The 17,999-nt window shown below is 39.9% G+C and overlaps 1 protein-coding gene across 3 annotated transcripts in view; it reads right to left on the reverse strand.

Annotated features, from left to right (window-relative positions):
* Positions 1-985: 985 nt before the first annotated feature.
* Positions 986-17,999, reverse strand: part of KBTBD11 (kelch repeat and BTB domain containing 11) — a 46,749-nt gene continuing 29,735 nt past the window's right edge. For all 3 annotated transcript variants that reach the window (XM_077152996.1, XM_077152994.1, XM_077152995.1), the window contains one exon: positions 986-8,138. In XM_077152996.1, coding sequence (XP_077009111.1) covers positions 5,055-7,229 — 2,175 coding nt within the window. In that variant the 5' untranslated portion in view covers positions 7,230-8,138 and the 3' untranslated portion in view covers positions 986-5,054. The remainder of the gene's footprint in view (positions 8,139-17,999) is intronic.

Here is a 17,999-nt window from a genome sequence, read left to right on the forward strand (position 1 = left end):
TGGAGGCAATTCCCAAGGGTCACACTTCTGGCCTCTCTTTGTGCTCCCTCACCATCTCCCCTTTTCCTGAGGGGAGAAGCAGTGACTTAACTAAGCAGTGAATTTGGGTGAAGCACTTTCCCTGGAGGTCAGCCGATTCTGGGTTCACTCGTTGGGATCTGGCCCTGAAAGCAGCAGTCATCCCTCTGAGCCTATCCATGCTGATTTGCAGGCTGTGCATTCTCAGGAGGAGACCTGCAGTGTCTTACACCACCTGAGACTAGGTAAGTCCATCTAATTAAGGTAGGTTTTGTTAGCCCACCTGGCAAATAAACCTAAAACCGCATTTTCTCACCTATCCTTTGCTGGTAATAAAAATGGCATTTCAGTCTCTGCTTCACTACTGTGGCTACTTCTCCATTTGCTCTGAACTTAATGTGGTGGAGGGAATTTTATATTTTGACTCCCTCAAACCCCAATACACATATACTCTGAAATTTTAAAACAAGGTATTGTGCATGAAAGGGAAAGGGAAATCCAATAAATGTGCTTTGACGCTTTCGAAAACCTAGCCTTCCTATTGGTATCTTTAAACTCTGACCAGGAGGAGAGAGGGAAGTCTGTTTGACAGTCCTCTCTAGGAAGCAGTGGCGCTCAAACTGCCATTAGTTGGCTGACTCAAAGACAAGCGTAGGAAAGAGAAAGGGGGACAGCACAGAGTTACTTTCCTCACAAAAACAGCACTTAATACCCTTTCAAAAGTATTAAGATATGCCCTTACTTAGATATTCTGAACTAGAAGGAACTTCAGGAATCGACATCAAGTTCAACTACTTATTTAACAGATTGGAAGATTATAATTTAGGGTAATACAGCTAGAACTAGAATCTCCTAACCCGCAGGTCAGCATATTTCCCATGAAAGAACTCTCGGTGGTTTAAGAACTGGATGTTCTGCTGTGAAGACAGAAAAAGAAAAGCAACCATTGCAAAGATCTGAGAAGTACTTGTATTTCCACATATTTATTTCATTTCAGCATAAGTCAACATACATATAAGGTTTTACAGTATATATGCGTAGGATTATAAAACTGAAGTGTTAATAAACACATTAACTACACATAGAGTAATGGCTGGCCTAAACTGTGCCTTAAGCAGGCAGAGTTTGTCTTTAATAAATGGCAACATCTGAATACTATTTAGAGTTTTAAAAAGTTTTGAATCTCACATTAGTACATATCTAACTTTTCACTTCACTTCAATTCAAATCAATTCATTGAGCATTTATAATGCACTTGCATCATGCCAGCTCCTTGCAAGATGCTTGAATGCTGCATGGTCCAGGCTTATTCCTGAATGTGGGGGGGAAATGCAAATAATATGGCTAGTGCAATATACTCTGGTGCAACTAAAACATTTGTTCATTTCCATTTTTAGCTCATGTCAGTATCTCCTCATGAATAAAGATAATGCAAAGGAAAGGGGAAAATAAGGAAGTTGATTTTTAAACCCCCAAATAAAACGTTTTATAAACTCGGAAGGTATCTAAAATAAGACAGAACACAAAAGACCACTTTCACTAAGATTTTACAATAGATTACGTCTTGGCTCTATATTGACTTTAGGAAAAGGCAAAGGGACACCAAAAACATTCCATTTAAAATCCTTTAGAGTGTTACCCAAGAAACCAACAGATTAAATGACTACTACTGGAATTACTAAAGTGACACTTAGAAATTAAAGAAATGAAGCAGATGATTCATTTTGTACTTATGTATTTGTAGCAAAACTGATGCAGGTAAAATGCAGGTTACTTTTAACCGAGTAACAAAAGAATTTCCACAGCGTTCATTTTCTTAAAGGAAGAGAAATAGGTGTCACCACAGACACAGGAAACAAATCACCAGATTCCAAATCCCATCTCCGTAAAGCTGCTAAGAATAGATGCTAGGTTTGGGGGCATTGTTCCCAAGACAAAGAATAAAAGTAGAGATAAAATGAAGAAATCTTACTCTAGTTCCTTTGGGCTCCAAATGAACTATGATTAAGAATACAAAAGTCATTGGTTGTCAACAAAGCAAAAGATCACGCTTTCATGTATAAAATGCAACTGCTCTATCAAATATTTGGAAATGTCAGAGTATATGAGTTACTTAATTCTATGAGAATTATGGATGGGTGTCATAAGTGCATTAGTCTCATTTGACTCTTTTACTGATCAGTGATCAGGAATATTTTTGCACCATCTGTTTTTCTCGACAGTACCGCATACAAAATTAGAATACCAGATTGAATATAAGAATTCTATCTTGGAGCCTCAGGCCTCTAGAGGTAAGCCTCAGCAATGACTGGCAAACCCTGCCCAAATCAAAGATCTTGGAGGGTGTGGCTTTTCTGTTTGTTTAGTTGGTGCAAACTCTTATGGCGCCACACTCCAGGTGCTGGTCCATACAAGCAAAATAAACTGGTCTTCATGCATGTCAGGTCCTCTAGTATTTGCCTTAATGTAATATTACTACTTGGAAATATGGTACATAATACTGCATACTTTCCAAAATAGGTAGGCTAGACATCAATTAATGATATTAATTCTTTTCACTTATCCTTTAGGTTTCTTTGCATATTTAATTTTGACAAGATAATGGAAAAACCCTGGGACTCCACTGCCAGTTCCCAGAGGAAGTAATACTACATCTACTACAGATATTTCTTTATTAAATGAAATTATAAAATAATACGCAGAAACTCCAGCCAGGTATGTCATATGTAGAGGCCCACATCTGACTTCTAACACTCCTGATATCCTCTTACGGATTAAACTTGAGAAGCCAGGCTTCAACATTTAATTTTTAAGCAGCAAAAATAATATTTTTCAGTTATTATGGATTGGTTTCTCAAGTAAAATCACAGTGATATTTTATGAATTTGATATTTAATGAATGAAAATATTAGCCTGATTCCACTTCATGTCAATACTTCAGCATAAATAATATTCTAGAGAAAATGTACAATAACATGAAATGTACATTTCTAAAAAGAACATTATTTTCTCTTGTTAAAAGTATTTTTCTACTACAATTCCTTCAATATATTCCTAAAAAAGGCTAATACAGTCAAGCAATATGAAGTCTGCTTTTCTTTCCTAAGATGATTAACCACGTTGCCAAGGTATCCTCTTTCAGTTCATGAGTAATCATTAGCAAGCATACAAGTCCACAGACTATATTCTAACTGAAACTGTAATTTCCATGCCTTTGGGACATGCATTTAGATTCAAGCTGATCATTTCTAACTATACTTAATTAGTACCTGTCATAACTACACTCTCAAAAAAAGCACAACTGATTTCCAAATTATCCACTGTTTTCTACAAAGATGGCAACTCTGATCCCTGGATTAACAAGCAATTAATATTAAGATATGCATGATTTCATCGAATTATGCTTCAGAAGTGTAAATGTATCCTTTTCTTAATATAATAAGAAAATGTATTGGACTCAGAATCCAAATAATTTTGCCTGTTTGTGAGCATATATTTTATCCTTAAAATCTTAATAAATAGTAAGTACTCCCTGTACATATCTGAAAAGTAAAATATAACGAATAAGGGCAGATTAGTTACTTGTTTTTAATCCTTGCATCCTGCCAAAGTAGTGAATACCATGTTAATTCTATTAGGGAGTTTTGGAATTCACAACTAGATAAATATATTTTACTTGTTAAATACATTTAAAAACATATAATTCCCCTTATATTAATAGGCCCTTGTCACTCTGTCACAATTTCTTAAAAGGATGTTTGTAAAAAATGATTTTCCTCAATATGATTAAATAATACATATTTAAAACATTGTAAGTAGTGAGTTCAAAATGTGCCTGAGAGGTTTGTTGCACATTTGCCTCTAGGATAGTCAAAAATAAAAGACTTTAACTTCTTTGTAACTTCTTTGTTTTAGGAATAATATTCCCTTTCAGCCCATTATAAAACATGAAAGCAGTTGAGTGTATTTAGTTGGCTACCAAAGGTTCCTTTTAAAATGGACAATCACCTTTGTCAGGAAGTTTCAAGTATTAAAGACATACTCTTTGGTAAACTTAGTCACCAAAGATTTGAAATTCAAATAATAGCAAATTATCATTTTATCAGTGACCATAATTAACATCCTTTAACCTGAAAATATTAAATACCAATGTCAGTGAAAGAGTGAGATAAAACAGTTCTCAATGTGTGTGCATTTTAACTCCTCTAGGTAATCTATGGTATGGTAGAAGAAATACTTTCAATGCCTAATGGTCAAGAAATGAAATTCAGGTCATCAAAGATTTTATCTTTAATGCTTAGTAAATCCTGTTACTCTTTTTTGGAGTTAATCCAATCAAACTTAAACATGCAGTGGCCTAAACTTTTCTTGTTTCTTTTTTTTTCTTGGCCTGAACTTTTGGTCTAAGTTTTAAAAGTTTTAAGAGCTTTGCTTATCAGTTATAATTTTAAACCTCAAACCAAAAAGACAGAGTGTCCTTCTTTTAGTGGGTCTACTAATAACTCACGCTGGCCTAGTTTGTAGTCCTGAATCTACCCCTGGTAACCCAAGGTTCCTGCACTGCATTCCAATCACAGGGTAAGGAACTGTACTCTTCAAAACTCAATCGGGCCTCTCAGTTCACTCAGGAGCCTTAGTACACCCTGGGGCACCTGCTATACCTTGAAGCTGGAGCTTTTGATTCCATTTCTTTCTCCGTCAGGTATCCTATTTCTTATTTGTTATTTGAGCACATCCCACATCTTAAGCCGTCATCGTTCCCACTAAGCAAAGTGAAGCAAAAAGGAATGCAGAATACGGAAGCAGACCTTAAAATAATATTGCAAAAAAATGCCCTCAAGGTCCCATGACAAGCTTCTAACTTCAAGGCTTTTAAAGGATTCAACACTGTCAGCGGCAACCCCCCATCCCACGACTCGCTCCCAACTCGCTTCCACCTCACCCTCCCCTACCACATTTTGGGACCTCAGCCCACCTGGGCCATTTCCTTCGTCCAGAGCTGCCCGAGGAAAATGCCTGGTTGGCCCCGGCCCTCCCTAAGCGGTCCCTTGCTCCACTTTGTCGGGCTTCTCGGGCAAGATGAGCACGAAGGGGAAGAGGACGCCTCGGGCTTCGAAAGGGGCTTTGAGCAACTCCGGCTCGAAGCTGCCCTTCTGGCCCCCGTCCTCGCCAGGCTCACTGTCCTGGGAGAAGACGAAGCGCCAGGTGCCCGCGCGGTTCACACAGTAGATGGTGCCGTCTAAGGCGGCACAGCGGAAGGGCTGCAGGCCCGAGAGTCCGCCCGGGGGCCGCAGGTTCGAGGCGCACTGACTCCACTGCTTGGCCAGACAGTGGTAGCGAAAGACGTTGACCCCTCCGCTGGCACCGGCCATCGCTTGCAGGTCGCCCCGGCCCCCGCAAAGGTCGAAGCGATAGATGAAGCCCTTGAGGGCCACCATGTCGGCCGACCGCTTGCGGCTACTACTGCATGGGCACTCCTGCCACTCGTCGCGCCGGGGGTCATACTTGAGCAGACGGTAGAAGAGTGAACCCCCGGACACGTAAATCTCCCCGTTGCAGATAGTAGCCTCATGGGCCACGGCGAAGGCGCCCTTGGGCAGTGGGGCCACGGCAGTCCAGCGGTCAGTGCGCGGGTCGTAGCGCTCCACGCTGAACAAGCACTCGCCGCCCACGGCGTACAGGTAGCCGTCCAGGGCCAGCAGTTTGAGCTGCGAGCGAGCCTGGCCCAAGGGCCGCAACGTGCTCCAGCTGTCTGTCACCGGGTTGTAGCAGAACACTTTGTCCGAAAGGCGGGCGCGCCCCTCGGGCCCACCCTCCAGGATGCCCCCGGCCAGGAAGAGGTAGTTATAGAGCACGCACACCGCACAGCCCTTGGCGTTGGCGCCCTCGGGCAGCCGGGTCAGGACCCGCCACTCCCTGTCCGCCTCCTGGTAGTAGTAGATGACAGACTCGCTATGGCCGTCCTCGTCTTCCGAGGGAGCCCGGGCCGGGGGCGGCGGTGTGGGCGGCTGCTCCCCGGGGGACTGCGCGGCGGCGGCGGCGGCAGCCGAAGGACTCTGCGGGCGGCTGCTCTCGCGGCTCTGAGGCCGGCTCCCCACGCGCTCGAAGACGTCGTTGATCTCGGCCGCCAGGAGGCAGCCGCGGCCGCCTTGCAGTCTGCGCTGAAGGATAAGGTCCCTCTCGGCGCCGGTCAGGCGGCCGTAGACGGCCGGCTCGCGCAGCACCTCGAGGTAGTGGTCGCTCATGAAGCGGTAGGCGGCCTCCCGGAGCTCGCCGAGTCTCTGCTGCTTGGCCAGGCTCAGCACCTGGTAGCAGTTGGCCAGGGTGATCTGCGTCCTCATGGAGTCCATGGCGCACTGCACAGCGCAGGGCATCTGCAGGAAGCGCGCCCCAGCCACCACCTCGGCGACGTTGTCCTGCCGCACGTCCCCCATGCGCCCCGAGTACAGGTAGTCCACCAGCAGCCGCAGCGCCGCGTAGCTCACCCCCTTGATGCGCAGGATCTCCCGCGACGAGCGCGCCCTGAAGTAGTCACTCTTGGCGGCCAGCACGGCTTTGTGCGCCTGGATGCGGCGGCCGGACACCTCGATCACCAGGTCGGGGTTCTCTGCGGGCGGGCCGCCGGGCGGCACAAGACTGGGGCTGTCGCAGGCGCCTCCGCCGCCGCCCCGGCCCTCCGCCCCCGCGCGGCTCGGCGGCGGCGCTTCCCGGGGCTGGCCTCCAGTCTGGACACAATAAGTGACAGGCGGAGGCTGCGGCGTTAAGCTCGCCCCGGGCTCCCTCGCCGCCGCCTCCTCCTGCGCGGGCTCTTCGGACGTGGTACTAGCGCTGTTGACTTCCCACTGACTTTTCACCACCCGGTTTCCTTTGCGGGAGGAAGGAGGAGAGGCTGCTGCCTCCTCCGCCGCGGAAGCCGCGGTTGCACAAGACTGCGGTGGCGAGTCGTCCCCAGAGCTGAAACACAGGGAAGAGCTGAAACTGCAGGGTGTTTGCGCCAGGGACTCAGCGCCCTCTTTCCCGTTGATACTCGTCCGCTGGTCCTCCTCATCCGTGTCCGGCTGCTGTAGGCTGCTCTCTCCTGAAGTCTCGAGGGCATCTCCTTGGCCCCCAGCCTCTCCGCACAGTCCATTGGCAAATGTGCCTCCAGGCTTGGACCCACTGACGTTGTTGTCACCTGGGTAAAGGACGCAGGGAGCCACCGAGTTCTCCATGGTAGAAGTTTCTCTTGGCTGCTGCCCCCACACCCACTTTCCACTCAGCAGCAGTAAATAATCACCCTGAATTGGGCTGATCAAGGTTGTTCGTTACTCTGGGGTTTCTTGCTACACACCTTTTCCTGGCACGTGATTAGATTTCACTTTTGTGTCCACACCTTTCTCTTTTCTGCTCACGTGCTGATCCCTATGCCCTTCCCCTCTCCTCTCCTGCAAAAAGGGTTGAGTCAAACTCTAGGTGCCCTCTATACTGAACTTTTGAACCGTAATCACTCTGACATTTTATGGCTATATATTTGCTAAGAAAGTCTTCCTGAATTAGACTTAATGCCTCTGTAGTATTGGTTTAATTAATGTACAGGAAAGTCCTGGAGCCACAGCGGGTGTTTTATTTATAGTTCCTTCTCTGCAGAATCGAGTTATCAAGGCACATCTAACAAACCAGGGCATGCCCTTTCTTTTTGTGAGTCACTGTTTACCCACTTAATTATTTTTCATTCCACCATATCACTGCTGCCCACAGAATCAACAAATCTGAAACAGGCTGTAGTCCAAGCTTTAGAATCTTGTTTTTAACTCTTTTTATAAAAAACCATCCACTCTAGTGAGTTCTCATTTTGTGGCACCCATTTGCAATTAAGGTTTATAAAGCGTCAGCTGGAGAATGTCTGTCTTTGTGCCCTGGCATCTGTAGCTCTTGCAGTGTGTCTACACTGACACCTATCACATGGGCAAAAAGTTGGTAATCCATAATTCACTTGCCATATGTATATGGGTGTTAGAAAAAACAATTATTGTAAACTTGTGAATGGCCTTCTTCATTTATCAATCACGAGACTTCCTTTGTGGCTTCCTTTGGTGCGATATCAGGTGTTTCCATGTCATTTCACCATACTCTTCTTGTTCCTGTTTACAGGAGAAAAAGAGAATATTTGAATTTGCATTTTTCAGTCATATTATTTTGTCAATGGAATTTACCATTCCCTCCACAGCTTTCAGGCTATAGAATTCCCATTTGGTCACAAAAGAGACTGTAACTTTTCATTACTGGATATTTTGATGAATAAGAGATACAAAATCATTTAAATATTTATAAAAATACTGATGACCTTTCAATATTCCTTCCATAATTTTGGTGAATATGACAGAACCCAATTCAGGCAACAGGCTTTAACAAAAATTAAAGCCTTAATTATATGACGTGGGGCCTTAGAAAATTGCTAGATTTGTAGGTCAAAAGCAGTCAATAAAATTTTTTTCCACCTATTACAATGTATCTGTAAAATTAAGATCTCTTTTTAGTGGAAAACTTGATTAGGATATATAATTATATTAGCATGTAACAGTTGTTCTTTAGTCTTTTCCAGTCAATTTTTTTCAAATTCACTTGTAACAAATATTTGGAGACAGGCTCTGAAGACACTTCTTCGTAATTGGCTTCAGTTAATAGTAGTTAGTAAGGACTCACAGAGGCTCCAATTCCTAAATTTTTTTTCTTTTTAGTTTTTAAAATTAGACTAGAGTAGACAGAAAAATCATGCAGAAAGTTCAGATTCCATATATTACTTCCCCAGCCCCAAATCTTTTGAACTTGTCATTCTTGGAATTACTTCTATGGAAAACCTGAGGAAAGTGATTCTCCAAATACCCCAAGCACAGGAAGAGAAAAGCAAAGCAAAAGACTGATTATTTGACTGATTACTTGGAAGGCATTTGTGAGCACTGCCAGCTGAATTATATTTCTTAAATTGGCAAAAGAATCATTGAGACTCCCTAATCCATTGAAAGAGGACTTACAGTCCTAATGAGAGACAGCCAAATTATATTTTAGCTTTTTAAAGAAGAGAAAAGTAAAACATACAAAATACAATCAGGCTTATCACTACTGTATAGAATAGAAGAGTATATTCACCTCTCAGATGAGATAGATGAGATGATATTTAACTGCCTTCCCTCAACATCACTCTTTTGATTTTCTACTTATTATACCCAATGATGCTACCTGATCCCTATAAATGCTTAGGGTTGAGCATATATACCTGTTTGCTCTGCCCTTTCTACCAATGTCACTAAAAAAGCTTTCCCATTATTCTCAGAAATTATTTAAAAAGTGTCTTAAAGTTGGAAATTGAATACATTTGAATCCATCCATCCATCCATCTCTTTCTCTTTCTCTTGCTAGATATCTTTACAGTATTTTTTGGCACATTCACTATGTGCAAAAGCACTGTCCTAGGATATATGGGAAATGCGATTTTAAGAAATTTGAGAGTAACCTGAAACTGATCTCTGGGGTGTGCAGGTCACAGAAATACCTAGCAGAGCAAATGCTCTTGGATGTTTACTCAGCTGTACATTACTCTGATCGTGCTATCGTCATGCTTTCCATCCTGCTTTTTAATGGTGCTGTCTTCGGTGAAATGGAAATGAGCCCTGGCACACAGCAATGAGAATGCAATGACAAACTGTTAAACCCATAAAGATTGTACAAGTAAAGTTCAATGGTATTTTGCCAAGGACTTTAGAAATGTTTATTCAGTAAGTAGGGTCATCCAAATGAAAGTCAGATAAAAATTATGACACTTAAAAACTTTATTCAAGAGCACAGTACACTTTAACATGTGTAATAACATTAGAGAGCTGGCTTTCATTTTGTTCATTCACCTTTCTTCAGTGAAATGTTACTGGAAAATAATAGTAATTTTTTTTTTCTTTATTGGGCCTAGAAAAGTTTCCCAGAATTTCTCATTCTTTCTCTGGTTTGATGCTGATCAGAATTTGCAAAAGCCTAAGTCCTGAGAGTATCTTTATATAAGTCTTCATAGATTAAAAGAAAAGGCATGGAATAGAACCAATTTTAAAAGCTTAAATTTGAAACTCTGTCCTTTAGAAGGCCTACAGTATCAATTTAAGCTAGAACAATCAGGCTAAGTACCCATTTTGCTGTGGCTACAATGAATCACGAGATCTCAACCATGAAACAATCTGAAGTAGTCAGTGGCCCAACCAGAACCTAGGGGTACTGATTTCTCCCATCAGGATAAGAAGGGCTTAGTCACCTGGAAGAGACAGAATTGGTTCTTATTCCAGTAAACCTAAGAAAGAATAAAAGTTAGTTATCTCTACAATCATGAGTCTAGAGTTATTTATAACTGTATTAGTTTAACCCCTTTCACACAAAATTAGTATAATTTAAATGTGTCCTTTTGAGGCATATTTCAAGTAGAGGTGATGATTTTGCAGCATTCTGCCTACATTTTCTTACCTGTCTCCCTGTAGGCATCTTGGCAAGTATTACAAAGATAGTTGGCAACATCAGGGACTTAGTCTGAGGCCATGGAAAAGCATGGAACAGCTATGTCAATCTCATAGTGGATCAAATCCTGAGAGCCTCTTAGTTTGACCAAGATAATCAGCTATACAGTAAACAGTCTAAGTCAACGAGTACCTGTGTACCACACATTCAGCAAAATTGTTACTGGACATTAATTATGTCAAACAGGGTTGAAGATCCTCTGTGACTACCTTGTCAAAACAGCAGTAATGCTGAACCTCAAGTACTGAGATACCAAAGTCAGCAGTCTTTCTTCTATTGAAGCTACCAGAAGGCAGTATTTCTGAAAGATGGCTTACAACACAGGAAGTATCTGCTTGGTACTAAGTCTCTCCACTGTGCAGTAGAGATGGGCAGTATCAGAAGATTCCACAAGAGCAATGAGGAAAGTAAGCAAAGGGACCATATTCTTTTTCAAATGGCTCCAAAACACTCAATATTAACAGCTGTACCATTTTCCTTTCCTTTCAGAATGAATCATTACTGTGATTTTACTTTAAAGTGGATGGAGAGGAGTCAACCCATTTTGTGTTTCACAGCCTTCTCCGAACCTCAGCAACTTTGTGAAGACTGTTAGTTTCAAATTTCTTTGGGTTAAAAGTTGGGGATTTTCAAAAGGATATTTCCCCCTATTTTGTGTTTGACTCTAGAACCAAAATTCCACTGAGGCTCTATTGAGAATTTTTTACAGAGTGCCCAACTTTGTTATTGGCAAATACATGAAACTTTGACCTGATTGGGGCATTTGGAAGGATTTTTTTTCCTGAGTATCTTTTATGTATTTCCCTGATCACCACTTTTGGATTCTGTCACCATCAGATGAAAAACAGAATCTGAGCATAGCATGTTAGTTGAAAGGAGTGGGGCTGGTGGTGGGGTGGTGATTAACTGGTTTTCTTTTTTTGACTGAAGTTAGGAAATAGTTTAATACAAATGAGTTTTAATTTGGTATAATTAATATATCATTTTCCCCTTGAAGAATATAAATTTCCCCCGACCTTATAAATAACTAAATTAAAATTTTAAAAAGAAAAAGGTTTTCTAGTAATTTCTTCACTATTAATTCTAATTTTAAAAATAAGAGTATGTATACTTTCCTAACTGCAGACATTATGTATTGAATGTAGACATTAGGTTATTGCTTATAACAATAAGCAATAAGCAAAAACATAATTGCTTATTATGTTTTGCTTATAACAAATTAATTCTTAGTGTCTTCCATATCATGCTTTGTGTTTTTCATATATGTCTCCCCCACCTCACCCCATTAGATTACGTATTCCCTGGGAACATGCCTGAGCCATACCCATAGTACACCCGTCCACAATAACAGAAAGATGCCATTCACGTAGTAAATAGCCAAAAAATTGTAAGATCAATGAAGAAAGGAAAGCCGTAAATATAAGAAAAGTATAGAATCTTAGAAAGTTATTGGGAACTTGAGGGTCATTTCTCTTTTATTTAAAATGTGTTGATTTACTGTAGTTGTTCATATAAACATTGTTTTTTCATGATTATTTCTTCTTTAGGCCAAGCTTAAAATAAGTTCGTTAAGACACATATGGTGGGAGGAGATAACCTGAGGTCTAGGAAGGAAGTTGGCCGATATTGCAAGCTGACTGCAGATGTCCTATGAAGCTAATCATGCTCCCTCCAAGCCCTGATATACATTTTCTGAGTACTCTTTACAGTATGGAATACCGTTTTAGGATTACCATCAAAACCATTATGCAGAATTACATGGACCAAAGCTAGCCAGGAGAACGCATCATTCATGAATTTTTTTTATTTTGAAATGCAGTCATTAAATATGCTATATGAAAAAAATATGCTATATGGCTACAAAATGTGAAGTACTGTGTTGAGTGTTAGGTGGTCATGGAAAGTAGTTTACTAAATGAATGATAGAAAACTAAAGCCAATTAAGGACAATATTTCTGAGCACTTTAGAAATGGATAGTTTCTGTGTAGTTTGGAATGGATAGTATATTTCTGGGTAGTTTAGAAATATCTAATAAGCAGTGTTGTTTGATGAGTAATTAAATGAATAAGTGCTCTATTAAATGAATAGAGCAAGTTACATTTATTAGGTTCACCTCTCTTCCACTAGAGTATAATCTATAATTTTTAAAATTTATTTTTTACGAAGGACATTCAAAAAAAGACTAGAGGAACTATGTGGCTTCACACTAGTAATAATAAAAATATAATGAACAACATTTATTTTGCCAGACACTGTTCTAATATGCTTTAGATCATAGTAACCTCCTAACCATTTTATGAGGTAGTTGTCTTTATTAGCCCCACTTTTACAGAAGAGAAAATAAAATGTTAAGTGAGTTCACCACCCTCACACAATTAATAAACCAGGCAGTTAATAAGTGGTGGAGCCAGAATTGGACCCAGGCAACTGCTCCACTACCCGAGTTCTTAACCACCACACCTTGATGCCTCTTAAATGATTCTGTTTGTTACTATTCCTGGTCATGCATGGATTGGTGTCTGATGTTTCTAGATGTTGGGTTAATTGAAATCTACAAAATGTTAGGATTTATCAGTCTCTTGCCTATGCATCCTGTCAACAGAATTCTAATAAATCTGATAACCCACCCAGTTCTGAGAATAAGGCAGATGGTGGCAGTTGGGGAAGCACAGTGTGTACTGGAGTTGTTTTATCCTGGCTAAATCAGCAGTATTCAGCATGCCTTTACTGAAGTTAGTTAAGGGTATAATAGTAGACTGAACTTAATTGGAAGAAGAAAAATTATTGAGAATTTCCCAAAGAAATGCTTTTATGTAGTAGATAGTCTCAAAATACCAATTCCTTAAGCTGGCAAATAAGGCATTGAACAATATAGTCCCAATTTACCTTCTGCCTTCATCTCTCATTCCACAATGCCAGGACTCCCTCTCCAACCTACTACAAGAGCATACAGAATTGCCCGCACTCCCCTTAATAAACTGTATGTGAATTGCCCGCCACTCCCCTTAATAAACTGTGTGTGAATATTTGTATTTTAGAACTTTTCCTATGTAATTATTTATTTTATTGATTGATTGTTTTTGCTTGGGCAGGCACTGGGAATCGAACCCAGGTCTCCAGCATAGCACCTGTATAATTCTTGCTGCCTGGTACAACTATTCCCTTCTTTTGAACTAGGAAAATTCTTGCTCATTGTTTTAGCTCAACTCAGAAACGCCTTCCTCACTTCCAAAACAGTGTTAGTCCCTCTGTTGTCTGTGTTTGCATAGAATGCCTTATTTTAGCACTACATAGTATCACTGTTTATATGTGTATATATCATTCTTTTCCATTAGAATGTGAAACTCATGGAAAGGAAAATTACAGTAATCACTATCTATAGCCCTAAGATAGGCTCTGAAAGAGCAATCAATAAACATTTGATGAATGAATGAACAATGAATGAATGGATGTTAACCAGGAAAATACAAAGGAAAAAAACCTAAGAACATCCAAATAAAACCATATTAAAGCAAGTTTTAAAAATATGCAAAGAATGATGTACATGAAGATATAATCAGTGAAATATATAACCTCACAAAAAATTTTTAAAAAGGGATCAGTGGTTAGCACTGGATATTTGATTAGAGATAGGTTTTGTATCTTCTAAATAATTGTGCTGGTTTCCATATTTTCTAAAATAAATAGATATTGCTTTTGTAATCATAAAACATTGTGTGGTTTTTAAATATAAACCATCTAAAAACAAAGTCTTGAAATATAAAGAATGAGAAACATCAGTATAAGGACATTGATAAGAAAAACAGAATATTTTTATTTTCTTTTTTGTACTTTTCTGTTTTCAAATGTTTATATGTTGAGTATGTATGACTTACTTTTATAGCCATACATTTTAAATAAAAAGACTATTATCATCCTTGGGAAATCTCTCAAGAAGTGTCCTTCCACTCACCCTTCAAATTTAAGCAACAACCTCCAACAGATTTTATTCCTATCTCCCTTTATCAGTTGTTCTTTTCCTCACCACTTATTCTTCTTTTCTGTATGTATCAGGGGAGAGGTAGAAGCAGCAAGGAGGAATGAAACGTTTATCTTCGACTGTGTGTCAGGAATTGTGCTATCCATATCACTTGAGTTACCACATCTCTAAACAACCCTGGGAGACAGGTATTATTTCCCCCATTTTGCACTTGAGAAAACCAATGCTTAAAGGTTAAGAAACTTGTCCAAAGTTCTCTTTGTGTTTAAGTGACTGAGCCAGGATAAAGAATACGTGCCATCTGCCTAGTGTGAAATGAGCAGGTATGGCCATATTCCAAGACTTCCAATATTCTCTGTGAAAATAAGTAGAATGAGAGTAGGCTTTAAAATTAGACTTTCCTGATTAAAATCACTTGCAGTGTGTCTTAGAAAAAGTATTTGATATCTCTGAATATGTTTCTACCTCACAATATTTTTGTAAAAATTAAATAAGCAAACATTGGTAAAGCTCCAGAAAGTATATCTAGGTTTTTTGTTTTTTGTTTTTTTTTGTATGCTGTATGGCGGGGTCACATTTCATTATTTTTCCATGTGAGTATTCCATTATTGCAGCACCACTTTTTGAATTTTCATTTGTTTGTTTTTGCTTATTTGTTTGGTTTTGGGGAAAAGCATGGACCAGGACTCAAACCCAGGTCTCCCACATGGCAGGTGAGAATTCTACCACTGAACTATCCTTGCACCCTAGGACTCTAGTATGTTTTTTAAAGCACTGTCTTTTGTGTCAAATAGACATAGGTTTGAATATCTTCTCTGTAACTTCCTGGTTATGAGTCCTTAAAGCAAGCAGCTTAATCACTCTAGGCCTCAGTTTTCTCATCTCTAAAATGGAAATGTTAATACTCGAGTGAGCATCTTCCCACTGCCATTCCCCTCATTCTATTCCTTGGGGAAACGGCTTTATCCCCAGTAAATATTCCTTATAATTCTGGTTGGGCTGCAAGTCACAGCACCGTATCCCAATGGCCACAAGGTCAGGGTGTGCCTAGTCCCAGCAGAACATAACATCCCCTTCTCATGGGCACAGTGCTTGGGCCAAGGAGAGTAAGTGACTCGGGCCAGGCCAGCCTTATTGCTGGACAGATGCATGAGCCTTTGGGTTGCTGTAGGAGAAAGGGCCTTGCCTTAATGGGTCATAAAGCTGAAATCAAGGGCTGTTTAAGACCATTTCCTCCCGTGAAGAAAGCATGCCCTAGTGAAGAAAAGAAAGCCAACAAACAAAATAAAAAATCAAGAGTTGGAAAGTGCGAGAGAAGGAGGGAGAGTTCCCATGATCAGGTCATACTCCAAGATAGTTTCACCTTGGGCTTCTGAGGTATGTGAGCTAACAGTCCAGTTCTGGTATAAGCTAGTGTGAGTCTGATTCCTTGGAAATTGAAATAATTCTAACTGAAAACAAATAACTACCTCACTGGATTGTCAAGTGGATTAAATAGGGGATATTTACAAAGAATTTAGCACAGCACAGCTCCTGGCTCATAGTAAGCACTGAAAAGTGAGAGTCCCCACCCCGGACAGCTATGAACACAGTTACAGAATATTCAGCTTTAACAGTATAATAAAGAGCACTAACACCCCACCAACATTTACCTAAAATGTTTTTCTTCTGCTCTCATGGCAATTTTCACATTTTATTCTCATTATTCATTTATAAGACGGGTAGAAGATTTACCATTTATCCTGATGTAAATGATGAAAAAATTGAAGTCCCCCCCCCCCCCCGCCCCAGAGATGAAGTTACTAGTCTTGAAAGGCCAAAGCAAAAGTTGGAACAGTCAAAAATCAAAGTCTAATGGTTTGGACACTCAATATATTCCTCATTCCTCTGTCTTAGAAGCCGTTAACATATGGCTTCAGAAGAAAAAATCCTGAATCTTTTTTCACTAAATTAGCTAACCCTCATGAATCCATAGGGATTATTAAGTCCTTCTGGTGAAGAATTTAAGTCTGGTCTAAACATGGAAAAGCTCATTTTGTTTGCTCTCAATGGGACACAAGGAAAAGGAAGAAAGTATCAAACATGTATTTTCAGTCACAATCCAAAGTACAGATGTCCTCCTCCATCCAAGGATATATACTTCAGACTCTGCAGATCAGGTTCACTGCATGTTGTAATGGAGGAAGTGATAAAAATTATGACTTTTCTTTGTACCTACACCCATAACTATAACCAACTTTTACGGAAGTTGAAGCAGAGTATAGAAATTAAATTTACATTAATACAAGTGGACACCTAGGTCATGAAAACTTCTTGAATAGATTTACTTTCCTCACCAGATCATGGATTTTTCTTTTTAAGTTTAAGAGTTAGGACATATAGAGCTTCATGACTCACAAGAGTTTCCTTTATTGTAGTAAGACACCTAAAGTTACCATACTTGAAACTAGAGAAGAAGAGCATAAAAGCTGTTGCTGACTTACTCAAGGAAGTATTGTACATTCAGACTCAATCTAATACAAGATTAAACAGACAGCAACTGGTACCTGAACTCATTTCTAGTTACTACACTGGAATAACACACTCGGAAGAAATAAAAAAAACAGTAAAAAAAAATGGATGAAAATAAATCTACACATTAATTCAAAAGAGTCTAAAAATTAGGTGAGTGCAAATTACACTCTAAGTTTCGATGACTGTCTTTGGGGTGCAACATAAGAATACTCTGAAATTTGAAGCATTTGCCCCTTCTTTTGGCTCAGATTCAGGAACTATTGATTTCACCAAACATGAAGTATGAACACCAAGATCACATAAAATCACTGGAACTTTGGAGAGAGGTACATGAACTGCAAAACTATCCGAAATTTCTAGCAATAAGAATCAAATTCTGAGCAATCTTTGGGTAAACTTGACTCTTTTAAAATAAACCTGTTTTGTGAAACCACCAATATCAAGCCTGAGTGTCCTACCAATGATAGAAAGCTGGAATCAGAAATGAGCGATACCTGCACCAAATAAATCCTATAATTTTATCACAATTGTTCAATCTATTAATTCCTATTAACTACAAAATTGCGAAACAATTCACATTCATTCATTTTCTATTTATTGATCAAAGTATATTGAGTGCCTCTAATGTACCAAACAGTGTGCAGACACAAGTAAAAGAGCAATGAACCAAATAGATATGGTCCCAGCCTCCTGGAGCTTAAAGTGAAGAAGGCAACTATAAGCCATGATAGAAATTCTTATGAAATTAAAAACCATAATAAGTGGTATGAAGGAATCATAAATGAGATTCTAAGAGATATTGACACCAGGAACTGATTTCTACTAAGGCGATCTGTAAGCCTTCTGAGAAACTGAAATGTAAGCTGAAACAAAGCTTCTGTCTCTACTTCTGACAGCAGAGTAGAAGTTAGCCAGATAAAGGGTGGATGGAAGAAAGAACATCAAGAGTGAAGTCCT

The sequence above is a fragment of the Tamandua tetradactyla genome, chromosome 3 (assembly GCF_023851605.1).
Source record: "Tamandua tetradactyla isolate mTamTet1 chromosome 3, mTamTet1.pri, whole genome shotgun sequence".
NCBI classification, from domain to species: Eukaryota; Metazoa; Chordata; class Mammalia; order Pilosa; family Myrmecophagidae; genus Tamandua; species Tamandua tetradactyla.